Consider the following 20,873-nt stretch of genomic DNA (forward strand, 5'->3'; position numbering starts at 1 on the left):
CCCCACCATGCAAGCATCAGGGAACCACCCCCCCTACCCACCACACGTGAGGGGAACGTTTCCAATGGGGCTCTCCAGCGGGGCCACCCTGGCAGTGCAAACCTGGCAGAATACGTCACCAGTGGGGAGGCGAGGAAGATACCAAACTGAAATCTCTATAGCGCAAATCTTGCTTTTGGCCTCTTGTGAGATTTAGTGGCCATTATGGAATTTGTGCCCATGGCTAATACAGCCATGAATTTGTGGCCATAATGTGTAACTGCACCAATATCAATCATTTACCAAACTTAAAATGACAACTAATGCTGGGTAAAGACACAGATACTGTCTGTACATCTTTCTCCTATTGCAGTGGTCTCCAAATAGTTGAGCTCAATCGAAAGGTCAATCCTGGAATCTCAAAAAGTCGATTGTCATAGGCTATCGAACTGCTACCGAAAATGCACGGAACTTGGGTTTCTCATGATGTCAAGCAAACCAGCTCATTGGCTGCTGAACTGCAGGTGCCAAAATATGGACTAAGCTGGGTGAAGACAGAATAATGAGCGAGGAAACAGGGACATCCAAGAGGGCAAAAACCTATCATTCTCACAAGGAATGGGAAAGTGAATTTCTTTTTATGAATGTCAAAGACATGACCATTTCTCTCCTTTGTCAACAAAATGTAGTCTTGAGTAAAAGAGGTAATTTGGAATGGCATCACAAGACAATGCACGCAACATTTCAAAAAGATTTCCCTTTAAACAGCGGCATTCAGACAAAGAAAGTTTGGGAGTTAAGGGGAATGTGGCAAGTATGGGTCTGAACCTGATTACATCACAAGTAGCGGGCAGGGAAGATCTCAACCTGAGATCTCACCAGCGCAAATCCTGTTATGACTCTGTCGCGGGATTTAGCAGCCATAACAGGATTTGCTCCTGCGGCGAACAGGCCTGTAAATAATAACCCATTCATGTGTCGATAATAACCCATTCAAACCCTGAGAGTTTCAAGTAATTTTACATATTTAGCATTTTAATTAAGAAAAACTGCAAAATTAGAAACATATGTATTGGTTTAGTTTTGTTATACCTTTCTTTGCAGCTTTTGGTTTCACTTGCTTCACGGTTTCTTCCTCTGAAAATTTAATGTATAATTCAATTAGGTTCAAAATTTTAATTGTCCATGAATATTATATTTGTTTCATATTTCAACACATCATCTGTGTACATGCAATAGTTAATAATGAGGGAGCAATGTTCTCTTAAAAAAGGCTGCTGGTCCCATCCACTCTCTGTTGCTTCTACAAGATCAAGAATATAAATAAAGATCAAGTGAAAACATTTATCCCAACGCCAATTTAAATACATTAAGCAAACTTTGTCAGCTTCTGTTCCTCTATGCAAATCATAGATGTCACATCTCAGCTCAAGGCATGGGTAAGGATATGCAGAAAAGGAGGCGATCAGTAATGAATTGTGCAAAGCCAGCTGTCTTCATCCTTATTTTAACAACTACACAGGCATGAAAAAGTGTGAAACCGTGATCACGCAGGGCACGAGGCGTGCCCATTGCACTTGGTGTGTGCTGGCACCTGTGATCGTGGTTTGGCTAAGCCAGGGTAGAGTAAAGGATCAGGGTGGCCAATGAGGTAAAACCGAGTCTTTAGCTGATGCAATTTTTAAAAGTCATCTCAGCCCTTTGGCTAAGCTGAAGATCAAGCCCGGGAGCGGGTGCAATGCCTCATCCTGTCAGTTTGGATCTTGTTTGTCTCTCATGTGGGTACCATGATTGGACCTAATTTGAATTGGCTTTTTTGATTAGAAATAAAGTACTGAAGGGTTAAAAAAAAAAGTGGGTGTTGGAAGCCTGGGCAGAAGCACCTTAGTTTCGGACCAGGAAATCTGGTGAGACAGCAGCTCATAAAGGGCTGCTCCTTGATATTAAACAGAAATTGAATTTTCATTGTGGCCACAGTTGCATTTGCAGGAAAGAACAGTGGCCAACTCCAGGAAAAGTGGCCAAATCTGTTTGTGTCCAGAAACAGGAATTTGGGGAAAAATTTTTTTACTGAGGGTGCAAAAGAAGATTGTTGTCCTGTGAAGAAATGGTCACATCAAAGAAAATGTCAAATCTGTCTGGGATATTTTCTAAAGTTGCGGTGTGTACCGTGAGGCAGAGTGAAACCATAGGTAGACTGACGTTGCACATTTCATTCTCGGAAACAATGCACATGATCCAAATGAAAGCTGAGAAATGCAGCACTGGCACACAACCAGCATTCAAAAGCAGAGGTAACCTTTTCTACAGCACATTTTCCTGCGGGGAAATCTAAGTGAAAACTTCTCGTAAGTAACGGAAATAATTTTCGCTGGATACAAATGTTTAAAGTATGAATTGTTGCTTCAAATTCCACGCTCTAAGAATCCAACTTCAGTATGATCATGCCAGAGGGTTACACATGTGTTATTTGTACAGGTGAGAGGAGAACCAGAAATGGAGCTCGTCCAGAAAATGTACAAATTGGATCACAAACTAATTACTATCATGGCCATATGTTACAATGTTGGTTGGAGCCATAATGAACTTCCATTATGACTGTCATTTATCTCCATGTTGAAATGCAACACATTGGAAATCAGACTAATGTGGAGCAAAAAGCTGAATTTAATCTTATTGAAACTCCCGAAGGTCAGCATTCATGCAGAGAAGGCACAGTGCAACATATCTCTGTAACATCCTAAATTACACTAAATTGTTTATTTGGGTGCATAACTATATTGAGTACGCACACACGCACACAAAACTGCCGCAATTTTAATTCAAATAAACTGCAAGCATTAACTGAGGAAAGTTGTCAGAATATTAAAACAACTGTAAACAAACAATTCACGCTTACATTTGCTTTGCAATTACCAGCAGCTCAAATCATTTAACTCTGCAGCATTCGAGAGGAATGAAAGCTTTAACCTCAAAAATACATTATTGCAACACAATAAATTTATGTCAAACAAAAATCACTCACTTTTAATTTTAGGCTTTGTTGCTGTTTAAAATAAAAATAAAAATCTGAGATAACATTGCAGGGTTTTTCCGAAGGAGTAGATTCTCCATTACTGGAAGTCTCATTTTCTTGAATAATGGCCACATGCAACATCAATGAATGGGATTTTCCAACCCTTACCGCCAGCAGGATCTTCCAGTCCTGCCGAAGGTGAGCCCTGTGGCGGGTTCCCCAGCGGCAGGGCAGGTGAGCCATACAAAATGCCATAGACCTCAGTGGAACTGGAAGATCCCACAGGCAGCCAATGATGAGTCACCTCCGCCATCCAAAAACATGCCATGGGAGGGGGGCAAAAAAAATCCCATCCAATGTTTCTCTCCTTTGGTAAATTTACTGCTGGTACATTGTTCAAATGCACCTTGATGCTATTACACTGCGAAGATGTCTGTTAAAATACATTTTCTCCTTCACACCAAATGATAGAAATGCGTACTTCACGGCCATGATAGTTCTGCTCCTGGGCACCAACAATAGATAAATCCACATTGTCTTAAAATTCAAATATCTCACCCACAGGATTTACTCTCACAAAATCTAAGGCCCAAATTTTCATAAAAACAGAAGGTTTCTGTGCCTCAGCCAAAATCACGTCTGAGCCCAGGATCTGGAATTATTGCCCCGGAATCCGCGCCCACAATTTTTGCCAGGAAGAGAACAGGGGCAGGCTGTCTTTCACTATATCATGAGTTGGGAATTTTCCTGACCCCATGCTCCTAACTCAGGGCAACAATAAACCTTGGAGTGGTTAAGTGCTGTGCTCATCACATTTGATGTGGTGCACACAATGAATCCTGCAAAAAGTCAGATCTGGTCCTTCTTTATTAAAATATTTTCAAGACATAAAAGGACTTCTTAGTCATCAAAGAAAGGAAGAATGTGGATTTCTCAGCTGCTACTTGTTTTGCCAATTAAGTATTTTCAGCAATGTTCACTAATATAAAAATGGCTCCAAGTTTCCTTCAGGTTCTGGCATAAATCACACAGGAAACTGATTGAACCACTAGGGAAATCACAAAGCTCTGCTTGTGCCAAGTCTGCACTGCAATGAACCTCTTCTATGCAAAATTTCCAGCTCCTGCTGCTGAACAGAATTCTTATTTTCACTTCTGCCAATTCAACAGACACAACTAACCTGCTCCAGAATTAGAAGATAATCATTAATGCTCAAGTTACTTTTCACAGTGTTACAAACATATGAACTACGAGCAGGAGAAGGCTATTCAACCCCTCAAGCCTGCTCCACTATGCAATAAGATCAGGGCTGATCTGATTGTAACCTCAACCCCACATTCCCACCTTTCACCTCCTTGCCCATCAAAAATCTAACTACCTCTGCCTTAAAAATATTCAAAGATTCTGCTTTCACTGCTTTTTGAGGGAGAGTTCCAAAGACCGTCTTAGAGAAAGGAATTCTCCTCATCTCTGTCTTAAATGGGTAACTTCTTATTTTCAAACAGTGACACCAAGTTCTAGATTTTCCTGCAAGAGAAAAATCCCTTCCACATCCATCTTATCAAAACCCATTGAGATCTTCTAGGTTTTCAATCAAGTTGTCTCTTACTCGTCTAAACTCCAGTGGATAAAAGCCTAGCCTGTCCGACTGTTCCTCATCTGACAACCCACCCATTCCAGATATTAGTCCAGTAAGCCTTCTGTTCATAGAATATAACTCCTACAGTGCAGAAAGAGGCCATTCGGCCCATCAAGTCTGCACTAACCACAATCCCACCTAGATCCTATCCCCATAACCCCTTGCATTTACCCTAGCTAGTCCCCCTGACACTAAGGGGTGATTTAGCATTGCCAATCCATCTAACCTGCACATCTTTGGAGTGTGGGAGGAAACTGGAGCACGCGGAGGAAATCCACGCAGAAACGGGGAGAACGTGCAAATTCCACACAGACAGTGACCCAAGCCCATTTGCACATTATTTTGTTGATTATTCTCATTATAAATTGCTATTAGCATTACAAAATTCTTAAAAGCTTGTTCTGTTTGGTTTTTATCTCCATTTTCATTCAATTGTCAAGAGCTGTGGAAAGTTAGAGTGCAGAATGCTAGATCTAGTAACCCTGCCATTCCCCACAAATCACTTAGTCTTACCCATTTGATATTGGAAGAAAGGAGAGCTGAGAGGTTGGCAATAGATGTAAAACAAAACATTGGTTGAACTTCTGTATTACCTTTCTTTGCAGGTTTTGGCTTCACTTGCTTCGTGGTTTCTGCCTCTAAATATTTGGTAAACAACTGAATGAGCTCCATATTAATTATACTTTAAAGTAATTACATTTTAATTGTAAATGAATATTAACCAGTTATTAATCTCATAAGATGCATATTCAATGTATTATAGATATAATAAATATACATGCAGGAACCAAATAATGCAACAAAACATATATGGATGGTTTAGTCCCATTATAGTCTAATCTGTTTTTAAAAAATTATTTATACATGGGATGTGGACATCACTGGCTAGACCAGAATTTATTGCCCATCCCCAATTTCCTTTGAGAAAGTGGTGGTGAGCCGTTCTCTTGAACCACTGCAGTCCATGTGGTGTAGATACACACACACTACTGCAATGAGGGAGTTCCAGGATTTTGACCCAGTGACAGCGAAGGAACAGCAATGTGGTTCGAACTCAGGAGGGTTTATAGCTGAGGTGGAATTTATAAGTGATGGTGTCCCTATGCATCTTCTGTCCTTGTCCTTCTAAGTGATGGTTCTCATTGGTTTGGAAGGTGCTGACAAAGCAGCCTTGGTGAGGTCTTGAAATGCATCTTGTAGATGGCACACACTGCACTGTGCGTTGGTGGTGGAGTGAGTGAATGTTTAAGATGGTGGATGGGGTAAAAATCAAGCGGGTTACTTGTTCTGAATGCTGTCAAGCTATTTGAGTGTTGTTGGAGCTGCACCCATCCAGTCAAGTGGAGAGTATTCCTTCACACTTTTGACTTGTGCCTTGTAGATGGTTGACAGGCTTTGGGGAATCAGAACGGGTGTTACTCGCCACAGAATTATAGAACATAGAACATTACAGTGCAGTACAGGCCCTTCGGCCCTCGATGTTGCGCCGACCAGTGGAACCAATCTAAAGCCCCTCTAATCTACACTATTCCAATATCATCCATATGTTTATCCAATAACCATTTGAATGCTCTTAATGTTGACGAGTCCACTACTGCTGCAGGCAGGGCATTCCACACCCTTACTACTCCTAGCCTTTGACCTGCTCTTGTAGCAGCAATATTAACACAGGTGTTCCAGTTCAATTTCTGGTCATTGGTAACCCTCAGGATGTTGTTAGTGGGGAATTCAGCAATGGTAATGCTATTGAATGTAAAGGGGAAATTGTTAATGTTTTCTGTTGTCGTATTACCTGTAAATATCTGGAAATGGCTAGGAATTACGTAGCTAGGAACTGATGTGTTGCGTTAAAGTGTAACAGTGGTGTCACATTTCACAGCTGCACTGGAGATTGAAGTAATTAGTTTATTCCAGTTTTTCTTTTGAACCGGACAGCATGGCAAAATTAAACAAAGAGTTTCTGATCTTTATAAGTTTTAAGTATTGCCATTATATTCATCTGGGAACTAAAAGGCAACAATAATATATAGCGGTTAGATTCTCTCTTGTTGGAGATGATCATTGTCTGGCACTTGTGTGGCACGCATGTTATTTGCCACTTATATTGTTCAGGTCATGCTGCATTTGATATGGACTGCTTCAGTATCTGGGTCAACACAAATGATGCTGAACATTGATGGAGGGAAGATCATCGATAAAGCAGCTGAAGATGATTGGGCCTAGGACACTATCCTGAGAAACTCCTCCAGTGGAGATCATTCACCTGCAACCACCACAACCATCTTGCTTTGTGCTAGGCATGACTCCAACCAGTGTAGTGTTTCTCCCTGATTCCCATTGACTTCAGCTTTTCTAGGGCTCCTTGGTGCCACATGTGGGCACAATGTCAAGAGGAGTCATTCTCACCTCACCTTAAGTTCAGTTCCTTTGTCCATGTTTAGACCAAATGAGGTCAGAACTGGAGTGGCCCTGGCAGAACACAAGCTGAGCATCAGAGCAGTTAATTGCTGAGTAATTGGCACTGGATAACACTGTCAACGACAGCTTCCATCACTTTACTGATGATTGAGAGTAGACAGAGTGGTAATTGGCAGGATTGAATTTATCCCTTTTTGTGAATAGGACATACCTGGGCAATTTCCCACATTCCAGTTTTATGGCTGTACTGGAACAACTTAGCGAGAGGTATATGGCAGGTTCAGGAGAACAAATTCTGGAATACTATTGTTGGAATGTTGTCAGGGCCCATAGCCTTCGTGAAGCTGTTTCTTGATATCAGGCGGAGAGAATCAGATTGGCTGAAGTTTCACATCTGTGATTTTGGGGACCTCAGGAGGAGGCAGGGAGAGATTATTCACTCAGCACTTCAGGCTGAAGATGGTTTCCAATGCTTCAGCCTCGTCATTTGCACCCATTTTCTGGGCTCCTCCATCATTGAGAATGGGAATATTTGTGGGGCTTCCTCCTCCTGTTAGTTGTTTAATTGTCCACCACCATTCATGACTGGATGTGGCAGGATTGCAGAGCTCGAGATCTGACCTGTTGGTTGTGGAACCATTTAGCTCTGTTTATTGGTCGCTGCGCCCGCTTTTGGCATGCAAGTAGTTCTGTGCTGTATCTTCACGGGACTGGTATCTCATTATTAGGTATGCTTGGTGCTGTCCTGCCATGCCTATCTGCAAACAATGAAGGGGCAGTGGCTTCCAAAAAAAAGAATCGCTGCCAGTCCCATGCAGCTACTGCCGCTTTTAAGGGCACTAAAATTAGATGCGAGTCTCATAACTATGTACAAAAAACAGAAAGAGAATCGAGTTATATATAAATGCCACTTTTATCCTTACTGCCTGACCATGGAAAGTCCCCACATAACAACTACAAATCACAGATAGTTAGGCCTCCTAATGGCAAGGGCAAGCCTGTGCACTTGCAAACGAAGGCAGGCCTCACTGAATTTGCAAAACTATAAACTGCATCACCCAACCCCACCCCACGCACCCCCCTTCTGCCCGCCCCACGCACCTCCTTCTGCCCCACCCCCCCACCCCCACCTCAATTTAATAGGTTTTCTTCTGGTGGAAAATTCATACAGGCAACAGACAACAGAAGGGCTGTTATTTTCCTTAAGAAATATTTTCACTGTGGCAACAGTTCAACTTGCAGAGATGAATTGTGCCAATTACTGAAAAAATGTTGCAAACTATGTGCAGTCAAAGATGTCTAGAAAGAGGACTGTGGGATTTTTTTAAATTGTAGATGTCCTGGGGGATGCTGATGCAGGAGATGTATAACAAAGCAAGATCGTTGTCTTGGGAGAAGACAAGTCACCACAGCCAAAGACAGAAGGGAAGTCATAAAACAGAGTTTCTCAGATGCATTGAATGTGAAGAGGAAGTGTTGTTTTCTGACAAGGAGTGGAAAGATAAATGTACTGATCTTTGCATACTTTCTTTTTTCTGGGACAGAGTTGATATGAAGCAAATTCAGTCAGTGAACTGCAACATCTTCACAGACAGCATGCAATACATGGACAATCTTGTTACTGCATCTTCTACTGTAGGGCCACTGAAGGGCACACTGCTTGTGACATCAAAAAAATAGCTTTCACAGTCACCTTCAAATGTTTGAAGTTATGAATATTTGTTATATAAAATTGGCTCTATTAATCCAACCTCAGCAGGGCAGGTCCAAGCACTGATCGTGTAGCAATATTTCAGGGGCAGAAGTGAGAAATAGGAATGGAGCTTAATCAAAGAGCACACAATTTTGATCAGAATATAATTAATGTAATAATCATATTGTTATGATATTGGTGTTAGCCACAGCAAAGTCTCATACCTATCTCCAGAATGGAATGTAACACTGTGAAAATTCATCATAGTGATTTCATCAGAGTGAGGGTGCATAAAAATCAGCTTCATCTCAGATGACCAGATGCTGGTGGCAATTTAACCTGAAGGTGACCACACCTCAGGTGAGGGGCAAGGTTGAGAAGGCAGGGTCTTCAAGAATAACCTCAACCTGTACAGGAACTGAACCCGTGCTGTTGGCTTCACTCTGCACCACTAATCAGCTGTCCAGCCAACTGAGCTAAACTGACCCAGTATTCATATATACGACCAATGCAATGTGTTTTTTCTTAAAATAATGGTTAGTGCATGGATGAGGAGGTTAATGGTAAAGAGAAATGCACTGTAGGTTGTTCGATTCTCTGGTCAAAATCCTAGAACCTCCTCCCTAATGGCACTATGGGTGAGTGGCTTGTAGTAGTTCAAGAAGGTGGCTCACCATCACCTTCTCAAAGGCAATGAGGGATATGCAATGGACGCCGGCCTCGCCAGCAAAGCCACATCCCATGAATGAATAACAAAATATTATTGGTAAAATCCTAACCAAAGAATCATATTGCACAAACAACAATAATTTTTAGTTGGTGGTAAAACAGTGCCATTCTGTAGACTATGGAAATGCATTTGTGATATAATTAAAAGAGAAGCAATTCTTCCAAATCCAACCGTCAACTCAGTGAGCAAAGCAATCAGGAAATAGCATGTGCTTTAAAACGAAAAGTCATGCGCAGTTTGCTTTGTACAAGCTAGCAGCTCTAATCATACAGTTCTACAGCAAACAGCAAGAAGAAAGTCTGCATAAAAGCCACTCACTTTTTACTTTTGGCTTTACTGCTGTTTCAGGAAAGAAATGATAAAAATCTGAGGTAAAAACGTCAATTGATTTTTGAAAGAGAATTTTTAATATTAGCAGCAGACTAATTTTTCTTTGAATGGTGATCAGGAGTGGTGTCACACAATTGTTTACTCCTGTGGCGCAGTGCTTAAAGCAACTTCATGACATCACTCAATGTGGGTAATTCTAGCCTCGGGATTCCGCCACTCTTACCCGATACTCAATTGCTTGATTTCAATAATAAAGATCAGGAGGCCTAATGTCAACCATTTTACAGCATTCACCAAAGTCAGAATGTGTATAAATACACGTGCTGCTTCATGTCTTTCCCTGTCACATGTTGTGGCAATCAGACAGACCAAACATGAGTGAATTCTGTAAATTAATCAATGTTCATGTCGGCACTCAAAAAATTGAAGGAGGAAAACTTGCCGTATGTTAATTTGAACATTGTTTAGCCAATTATTTTGATTATACTTACCCATATGTTCACATTTTGATGAAATTGTCAAATGATTTTATAAGAAAAATACTATGTTGTTAAAAATTTATTTAATTAAACCAATTGCCAATTTTGGTCCATTGTTTAAAAGGGGTAAACCGGAGTTGGATTTTGTCGGGGTAGCGGGGACCCAATGCTGGGTTAGGCGGCCAGGTGTGATCCCACCTCAGCCTTTTTCCGAGAGTCCAGGCACATTTCAGCCACGAACCTGCCCGTGGCTTTAAAAGATGGGAGCCGCCTCCAAAGGCTATCTGCCAATTGGAAGGCTTGCAGGTCTTTAGTATCAATAACACCACCAGAAGTGGTGACCACCTCTAGGATTTCACCCAACTGTCAGACGGTGCAGTTAAGGAAGCTGCCCTCAGAGCATGTTAAGTGGTGCTCGTGTTTGCTGGGGCCAGTCAGGCAGGCCCCGGAAATGTGTGGGGCATTTGGTATTGCTTGCAGGGAGGGTTGTTGTCAAAGGGGCGCCCATTGTCATCGGGGAGGGGCTCCTTTCGTGGGCCTCTGAGTGCCTGATTAGGAAGGGCCGGAACCCTCCTTCCCAAGAAACCACAGGGTGGCCACCAGCTTCACCAGGCGTTCTCCCCAGAGGGCCCACCTGCTTCTGATAAAATGCGGGCAGCAGAAGGAAAAGGCCCTTTATCGCCCATCCACTACCTTATCTGCTGTGATAGTGGGAAGGCAACAGATTCTCTACTTCATGTCTTACCTCACCATTTTACGGTGTCACCAAAGGGCCGGTAAAATCCAGCTGCTGGATTGCGGATTGCAAGACATGATAACCAATCCATCTCCAGAGACTCAATGATAGTTTTGTACTTATAGCATTGGAGGGAAGTGGCATTGGAAGGTTATAAACTCAGATAAAGATCACAAAGATCTCATTGGTTGAAATTTTGTTTTACCTTTCTCTGTTGATTTTTGTTTCTCTTGCTTGACAGTTTCTGCCTCTAAACATATGGGGAACATTCAAATTAGGTTCAATATTATTCATACCAGAATTGTACATAAATATTGACCAGATATTAGTCTTACAAGTGTAACATTGTCTGTCTTATGCATACATGCACAAAACGTGGTGGTAGTGGCCACAAAAATGCCTGCTTGTCACAACCATTTACTGCTTAGTTTATGGGCAGTAATATTTCCAAGCAGAGTTATACCCAAGCAAGATTCTCATCAATGCAATCCAAAGGGGATCAAGTGAAATAATTTAAATCTCAACACCACTGATGCACTCATCACCTCACCCCCATCAGTTTCTCTGCCTACCAACAAACTATGATGGCACAGGTCCACTCAAGTGTCAGACCAGGTTGTGCAGATAGAAAAGAAGGTAAGTCTTGGTGTATTTTACAAACCTAGCCCCTTTCCCTCAGTTTTATCAGCTTTCAATGCATGAAAAATGCACAACTGAAGCCTGGGGATCAGCACAGTGTGATTGGTACAGGAAATTTGATGAGACCTGTCATGAGGTTCCTTTAGTTTTGAAAAATTGGTTTGCAAACTTTCAACTGACTGGAATTTTGCAACCCGAAATGAGACAGAAGAATCTACTAAAAAAAAATGCAAGGCGAAAAACAAACAAATCTTCAGACCCATTGAAACTCATCACTATGCGCGACTTAGGTTGATTGGCCATGCTAAGTTGATGCTCAGTGTCAGGGGGATTAGCAGGAGGGTAGGGTCTGGATGGGATTGTTGTTGGTGCAGGCTAGATGGATTGAATAGCCTCCTTCTGCACTGTAGGGATTGTATGATCCAAGGAAGAGACATTAAAATGCTAAGTGCTGAATATTGAAACAATGGCTGCCACACAGAGACCCCCACAAAACCCCTTGGAAATACACAACAGATGAATTATAAAAGGCCAGGCTGCAGATACTACAAAAAGAGATTGCAAGTGACACAAGGAGTGTCAAGAAAGTTTTCAGCAGACAAAACTGGCTGTTGGTTGGTTGGTGTGTTGCCTCCCAGGAGCCAGAGTCCATGATGTCTCGCATCGTGTTTTCAAAATCCTTAAGGGGGAGGGGGACCAGCCCCAAGTCGTGGTTCACATAGGCACTCGAGACATAGGTAGGAAAAGAGATGGGGATGTAAGGCAGAAATTCAGGGAGTTAGGGTGGAAGCTTAGGGCTGGAGCAAACAAAGTTGTTATCTCTGGTTTGTTACCCGTGCCACGTGATAGTGAGGAGAGGAATAGGGAGAGAGAGCAGTTGAACACATGGTTACAGGGATGGTGCAGGAGGGAGGGTTTCAGATACCTGGACAATTGGGGCTCTTTCTAGGGTAGGTGGGACCTCTACAAACAGGATGGTCTGCACCTGAACCAGAGGGGTACCAATATCTTGGGGGGGAAATTTGCTAACGCTCTTCGGGAGGGTTTAAACTAATTCAGCAGGGGGGTGGGTACCTGAATTGTAGCTCCGGTGTACAGGAGGTTGAGAGTAGTGAGGTCATGGATGAGGTTTCAGGGTCGCAGGAGTGTACTGGCAGGCAGGAAGGTGGTTTGAAGTGTGTATACTTCAACGCCAGGAGCATCCGGAATAAGGTGGGTGAGCTTGCAGCATGGGTTGGTACCTGGGATTTCGATGTTGTGGCCATCTCGGAGACATGGATAGAGCAGGGACAGGAATGGTTGTTGCAGGTTCCAGGGTTTAGATGTTTCAGTAAGTGCAGGGAAGGTGGTAAAAGAGGGTGAGGTGTGGCATTGTTAGTCAAGGACAGTATTACGGTGGCAGAAAGGACATTTGATGAGGACTTGTCTACTGAGGTAGTTTGGGCTGAGGTTAGAAACAGGAAAGGAGAGGTCACCCTGTTGGGAATTTTTTTATACACCTCCGAAAAGTTCCAGAGATGTAGAGGAAAGGATTGCAAAGATGATTCTGGATAGGAGTGAAAGTAACAGGGTAGTTGTTATGGGGGACTTTAACTTTACAAATATTGACTGGAAAAGCTATAGTTCGAGTACTTTAGAGGGGTCAGTTTTTGTCCAATGTGTGCAGGAAGGCTTCCTGACACAGTATGTAGATAGACCAATTAGAGGCGAGGCCACATTGGATTTGGTACTGGGTAATGAACCAGACCAGGTGTTAGATTTGGAGGTAGGTGAGCACTTTGGTGATAGTGACCACAATTCGATTACGTTTACCTTAGCAATGGAAAGGGATAGATATATACCGAAGGGCAAGAGTTATAGCTGGGGGAAAGGAAATTATGATGCAATTAGGCGAAATTTAGGTGGCATAGGTTGGGGAAGGAAACTGCAGGGATGGGCACAATTGTAATGTGGAGCTTGTTCAAGGAACAGCTACTACGCGTCCTCAATAAATATGTACCTGTCAGGCAGGGAGGAAGCAGTCGTGTGAGGGAACCGTGGTTTACTAAAGAGGTTGAATCTCTTGTGAAGAGGAAGAAGTAGACTTATGTTAAGATGAGACGTGAAGCCTCAGTTAGGGCGCTTGAGAGTTACAAGTTAGCCAGGAAGGACCTAAAGAAAGAGTTAAGAAGAGCCAGGAGGGGACATGAGAAGTCTTTGGCAGGTAGGATCAAGGAAAATCCTAAAGCTTTCTATAGGTATGTCAGGAGTAAAAGAATGACTAGGGTAAGATTAGGGCCAGTCAAGGACAGGAGTGGGAAGTTGTGCGTGGAGTCTGAAGAGATAGGAGAGGCACTAAATGAATATTTTTCGTCGGTATTCACACAGGAGAGGGACAGTATTGTCGAGGGGAGTACTGAGATGCAGGCTGTTGGACTGGACGGGATTGAGGTTCATAAGGAGGAGGTGTTAGCAATTCTGGAAAGGGTAAAAATAGATAAATCCCCTGGGCCGGATGGGATTTATCCTAGGATTCTCTGGGAGGCTAGAGAGGAGATTGCAGAGCCTTTGGCTTTGATCTTTGTGTCGTCATTGTCTACAGGAACAGTGCTAGAAGACTGTAGGATAGCAAATGTTGTCCCCTTGTTCAAGAAGGGGAGTAGGGACAACCTGGTAATTATAGACCGGTGAGCCTTACTTCTGTTGTGGGAAAATTTTGGAAAGGATTATAAGAGATAGGATTTATAATCATCTAGAAAGGAATAATTTGATTAGGGATAGCCGGCACGGTTTTGTGAAGGGTAGGTCATGCCTCACAAACCTTACTGAGTTCTTTGAGAAGGTGACCAAAGAGGTGGATGAGGGTAAAGCGATTGATGTGGTGCATATGGATTTCAGCAAAGCGTTTGATAAGGTTCCCCATGGTAAGCTATTGCAGAAAATACGGACACATGAGATTGAGGGTGATTTAGTGGTTTGGATCAGGAATTGGCTAGCTGTAAGAAAACAGAGGGTGGTGGTTGATGGGAAATATTCATCCTGGAGTTCAGTTACTAGTGGTGTACCGCAAGGATCTGTTTTGGGGCCACTGCTGTTTGTCATTTTTATAAATGACCTGGATGAGGGCGTAGAAGGATGGATTAGTAAATTTGCGGATGACACTAAAGCTGGTGGAGTTGTAGACAGTGCGGAGGGAAGTGGCAGGTTACAGAGGGACATAGATAAGCTGCAGAGCTGGGCTGAGAGGTGGCAAATGGAGTTTAATGCGGAAAAGTATGAGGTGATTCACTTTGGAAGGAGTAACAGGAATACAGAGTACTGGGCTAATGGTAAGATACTTGGTAGTGTGGATGAACAGAGGGATCTGGGTGTCCATGTGCATAGATTCCTGAAAGTTGGCACCCAGGTTGATAGGGTTGTTAAGAAGGCATACGGTGTGTTAGCTTTTATTGGTAGAGGGATTGAGTTTCAGAGCCATGAGGTCATGCTGCAACTGTACAAAACTCTGGTGCGGCCGCACTTGGAGTATTGTGTACAGTTCTGGTCACCGCATTATAGGAAAGATGTGGAAGTGTTGGAAAGGGTGCAGAGGAGATTTACCAGGATGTTGCCTGGTATGGTGGGAAGATCGTATGAGGAAAGGCTGAGGAACTTGAGGTTGTTTTCGTTAGAGAGAAGAAGGTTAAGAGGTGACTTAATAGAGGCATACAAGATGATCAGAGGATTAGATAGGGTGGATAGTGAGAGCCTTTTTCCTCGGATGGTGATGGCTAACATGAGGGGACATAGCTTTAAATTGAGGGGTGAGAGATATAGGACAGATGTTAGAGGTAGGTTCTTTACTCAGAGAGTAGTAAGGGTGTGGAATGCCCTGCCTGCAGCAGTAGTGGACTCGTCAACATTAAGAGCATTCAAATGGTTATTGGATAAACATATGGATGATATTGGAATAGTGTAGATTAGAGGGGCTTTAGATTGGTTTCACTGGTCGGCGCGACATCGCGAGCCGAAGGGCCTGTACTGCGCTGTAATGTTCTATGTTCTATGAAAGTTGGGTTTTGCAAAAGTATATTAAACAACTTCACTAGAAATCTACCAGTGCATCAAGATCTCGTAATAATTGCAACATCTTCTACATCTGACTGCAGCTATGAAGCCAGCTAATCAGCCACTACAGAAACCCTGCCTAAGAAGCAATTCTCAGCAAGCTGAGCCAGTGGATTAGTCAGACAACAATATTTCCGGGGTGCGTTGAGAGCTAGATTTAACTTGCCAAAATAACATGCAAATTGAATCAGCACCTAATTAATAACATCATCATTTTGCACTGATGCTGGTGATAGCGAGATTGAATCCTCCCTTTGACGTATTTATGACATAAACTGCACTGAAAAACAGGCAAGTGAACCAATAAGCCTGGTTGATGCTCTACAAAAGACACATTCATATACACAAGGCACAGTGTAATATGTCTGTGTGTAAAAAAATAATTTATTATTGAATCTAAATAAATGGTGAGGAGGAATAGACTACAGCTAGGTTATACATTTTTAACACGCTCATTCGAGCCATACTACACTAAAGTGCAACAGTTATTTATTTGGGTTTACTCTGTGCCTTTGAACGGATATTAAAAGAGTAACGAATTCAAATTGAACCACTGAGAAAAAGTTCAAATGGATGTAAACTGTAAATCCACATGCACGTTTATTTTGTATATGTGAGCAGTTTGAGTCATTTTCCTGTACAGAATCTGTGCTGAAATGAAGCTCTAACTATGGGCTACATTTTATGCTACACAGCAGGGGAGGGAGACAGAGCCGGAAGTGTACAGAACACTCACTCCCACCATTTTGTCACAATTAATGAAGTGTGCATTTCCCCCCCCCCCTCCATTAGTGCTCAAACCAGTGAACTGCACAGCAGGAAGACAGCCAATTAGCTAAGTGTAGGGTGGGGCTGGGGAAGTCCATGCCCAATCAGGCGTGGGGACGTCCAGCTACAGAGGGGATCAGGCCACGAACCGCAAGTCGGTCATAGCCAGTCATTTAAAGCCACTCTGGCAGGAGTGTGCAACAGCTACAGAAGAAATCTACCTTTGTAAGAAGAGGAAAATTGAAAGAAGACTTTGTGCAGCATCTGGCCACTATTTAAACCCTCGCCACCAGAGCTTTAGACCTGACATGTTCCCACTCTGCTCAATACAAACCCTTTTGCTGAGTGAAAATTGGAGTGGGCCACATAAAATCAGAGTTGATTGCCTTTGTTGACAAGCTGACTTGGTCTATAATTAACTATCCTTTAAATTTCAGCTGGGCTGCTGAGTTCAGTGCCCATATGCCTTTCGTGTTATCACAAACCAGGTTGCTGAGTAAATGTCATCATGCTGAATTTTCAGTCAGGGTGATGGGGCAGCCCACCTGATTTAGCAACATACAATAAAACCTAAGACTCTATCTTTGATTAAAATTGAATCAAGTTAGTAACAGCTGTAAATGGAAATCTCATGCTTTGATTTGCCAGCAGCTCAAACCAGTTAACTGCACAGCTTTCACATATACAGAACGAAAACTCTAATCTCAACAAAAACAAGAATAAAATCTCTGTGAAAAGAACTCACTTGTTGCTTTCGGCTTTACTGCTGTTTAAGAAAAAGAATAAAAATGTGTGATAACAAGATAGAACACACTTCCTTTCTCACACTGTGTGGTTAATGTTTGTACTTCTCAGTCAGGGTAGTTCTGCTCCTGACAGAAGAAACATCCAGTCCAATATCTTGCATTGTATATACCATGTTTGCAAAATCCCACCCATGCATATTAAGACATGCAGCTCACTCTGCTCAATTTCTAAAACCCAATGAAGCCATGTTGTTGAAAATGAAAATCATCGTGGCCAAAGTCAAAATGGAGTCCTTGTGTGATTGTGTACATGATTCCTGGCTTCAATTCTGGTGTTGCACCAGAAACAATTAACATTTGTGGCATCTGGAAGTTGCAATAGATCTCGTCATTCCTCCTGACACAACAAGTTTACTCAGTGTTCATGTGCAGGACAACAATAATCCTTGGAAATAGTTAAATGTCGTACGCAACATGTGAATTACTAAACTTCATTGGCTCATCACTGAATACTGCAGAAATTCAGGTATAATATTCATCAATCATACATTTTCATTATTGATGGAGGTTACTCAATGGCTATTGGCTTTATCAAATGTGTTCAACAACACCCATTAATTAAAACATGGATACCAAGATTCCTGGGGGTTTTTTGAGATTTCCTGCCGCATGTCTGATGGGAACTCAGTGATACCTCTTAGAACTGAGCAAACACCTGGTTCCACCAACTACACATTGCAATAGACTTTTGTGTTTGAAGATACACCTACTGCTGGTGAACATAATTCTGATTGTTGCTTCTCCCCAATGCACTAGACACAACTAACATACTCTTAATCATCATTGGTCATGGTCAAGTACCAACGACTAGAAACCCAAGAATATCTGTGCGCAAATGGTGAGGCCTAAGGGGCCCCAGATATTAGACCTCACAGCTCATTCCGTTAGTGTTGGAGGAATAGACACAAGCAGCTGAGGGCACAAGGTACAGACCACTGCTAGATCAGAAGTAATGGATGGCCTTGGGAGTGGTGTAAGGGAGATTGAAAGATCAAAAGGCTAGGCCAAGGCCGAGAAGTCTTGGGTCTGGCTAATGGCAGTGCAGAAATGGAATAGTGATGCTTGGGAGGGTGATTTACAGGTTAATAACCTACAATTTTTCTACAAGAAATCTGTAGGTTTGGGTTCCCTAAGTGCGATAGCTCAACAGAGTCTAACACCTGTCCCAGTCATGGGTGCTTCTTTATTGTCTATAGCCATATGTTTTCTGCCCACCAGGTAGGAAACAGAGAATCACAGAATTATGCACCGGCTCTCCAAATGAGCATTTAACCTAGTGTCATTCTGCTGCCTTCTCCTAGTAACCTTGCACATTGTACTTTTTGAACAGTTATCTAATTCCCTCTTGAATGCCTCAATTGAGTCTGCCTCCACCATACACTCAGACTGTGCATTCCAGACCCTAAACACTCATTTTTCCCATATCACATTTCCTTCTTTTATCAATTGCCTTAAATGTGTGCCCTGTGGTTCTCAATCCTATACCAATGCGAATAGTTTCCCCTATCCACTCTGTCCAAGCCCTTCATGATTTTTAATACTTCTATCAAATCTCTTCAGCCTTCAGTTCTCAAAGTAAAAAGAGCCCCAACTTCTCCAATCTCTCTTCATAATTGAGGCTCTGCAACACCTGAAAACTGGACATAACATGACCCAATTCCTAGGCAAATATGATCATGAGCTATGAAGTTTAATCTGAACTTCACTTCCTTGATTATTTTAATTATTCTTTATTGTGAGCTTTATTAGGACAAATTGTTAATTGATTTTTATAAAATGACCCTGAATGGATAAACTATGGTTTAACTAGCTAAACTCCATGTTCATTCCATTGACAAGAGAAGGTGTAAACTGATGTGCAAACTTATAGACACGATAATCTATCCATTGGTTTTTTTGTGCTTTGATCATTAGTAGAAGAATGGAAAGGTTAGAAACGTGCACAAAGTTCTCACTGATTGAATATTTGCATTACCTTTTGTTGTAGGTTTCTGTTTCACTTGTTTCACAGTAGTTTTGGCCTCTGGACATTTGGTGAACAATTGAATTAGGTTTGATGTTAATCATAATCCATTGTACATGAAGATTGATCAGATATCAGTCTCATAACAGCAACATTCAACATATTTCATCTATATATGCAATAATTAACATGGCACAAAAGTAAAGGTTTCCCAAAAAATGGCTTATCCACCCATTAGATCCACAGAAAAGTTACAGCTCAGGAGGAGGTTTTTCAGCCATGCCAACCCAAGGACACCCAAGTGCCTTTTCTAATCCCACCTTCCTGCACCTGGCCCATAGCCCTGTAGTTTACAGCACTTAAGGTGCAGATCCAGACGGAATTGTTTGTGTGGGCAGTAAAATTTTCAAGCGGAGATAAATTGAGGTGCGAATGTTATGAATGCAACAGATGACGGGGCATGTGAATCTGTGTGATCATAGATCTCAAATCGACTAATACACACATCACCTGACCACTGTCATAGAAACATGGGGTGGAATTCTCTGGCCGTGCTGGTCTAAAAGCTGGAAATTCCCGCCCAATTCCACAATATTCCAGGTGTGACCTCACAAACAATTGCAGCAAAACATCCCTATCCCCATACTCAAATCCTCTTGCTAATAAGGCCAACATGCCATTTTTTACTGCCTGCTGTACCTGTGCGTTTACTTTCAGCGACTGATGCACGAGGACACCAAGGTCTCACTCGGTATCCACCTCCCTAAATTTACACCCATTCAAGTAATAATCTGTTTTCCTATTATTGCTACTAAAGTGGATAACCTCACATTTATCCACATTATACTGCATCTGCCACGTATATGCTCAGACACTCAGCCTGTCCAAATCATGCTGAAACATCTCTGCATCCTGCTCACAGGTCACTCTCCCACCCAACTTTGTGCCATCTGCAAATTTGGAGATAACCGGGGCATGTTTTGCAGCAGCAGAGATGGCTTTCCATTGGCCACCAGCAGGACCTTCCTGTCCCTCTGATGTTTATGCCAGGGAACCCGCTGCGGGGGCTGCCTTCAGAGGAACAAGAAGATCCCGGCAGCAGGAAGGACCAGAAAATCCTGGCCTAAGATGACCATCCACTTATTTGAAAAGTAGCTGGGAAGAGGTGTCAGAGAAATTATTACACATGTTTGATAATTTATCAAAGATGTAGTGCCACAGAAGTGAAGAGCTAATGTAATTCCTCTATTTAAGAAAGGGAACAGAATAAACCAGTCAGATTAACATTGATAGGAAAAATAATGGGATCCCTACAAAAGGAGAGAATATAAGAACATCTAGAAAAGAAAAATATAGAAATGAATAGCATGGATTTCAAAAGGCAAAATCCTGCTTGGGCAATTTTATCGGATTTTTAAAAAAATGTTAACAGAGAGAATGAACAATGGTAATGCAGTAGATGCACAAGGTGCCCAATAATAGACTAATGAACAACAACAAAAAATGAAACATCAGGAGACAAAGTAGCAGAATGGATTGCTAGCTGGCTTCAAGGTGGATTGAGAATGCCAGAAGATGAGAAAAGGTGTTC

General features: G+C 42.2%; 1 protein-coding gene across 50 annotated transcripts in view; it reads right to left on the bottom strand.

Moving 5' to 3' along the window:
- Positions 1 to 20,873, bottom strand: part of trdn (triadin) — a 452,817-nt gene that overhangs the window by 92,225 nt on the left and 339,719 nt on the right. For 43 of the 50 annotated variants that reach the window (XM_078212798.1, XM_078212806.1, XM_078212805.1 and 40 more), the window contains 7 exons: positions 19,295 to 19,342; positions 17,259 to 17,279; positions 11,226 to 11,270; positions 9,794 to 9,814; positions 5,228 to 5,272; positions 3,005 to 3,025; positions 1,072 to 1,116 (listed from right to left, as the gene is read on the bottom strand). In XM_078212798.1, the coding sequence (XP_078068924.1) occupies positions 1,072 to 1,116; positions 3,005 to 3,025; positions 5,228 to 5,272; positions 9,794 to 9,814; positions 11,226 to 11,270; positions 17,259 to 17,279; positions 19,295 to 19,342 (246 nt within the window). The remainder of the gene's footprint in view (positions 1 to 1,071; positions 1,117 to 3,004; positions 3,026 to 5,227; positions 5,273 to 9,793; positions 9,815 to 11,225; positions 11,271 to 17,258; positions 17,280 to 19,294; positions 19,343 to 20,873) is intronic. The other 7 variants (XM_078212799.1, XM_078212775.1, XM_078212764.1 and 4 more) reach the window with 5 other exon arrangements.

Source organism: Mustelus asterias, chromosome 5 (genome assembly GCF_964213995.1).
Source record: "Mustelus asterias chromosome 5, sMusAst1.hap1.1, whole genome shotgun sequence".
NCBI classification, from domain to species: domain Eukaryota; kingdom Metazoa; phylum Chordata; class Chondrichthyes; order Carcharhiniformes; family Triakidae; genus Mustelus; species Mustelus asterias.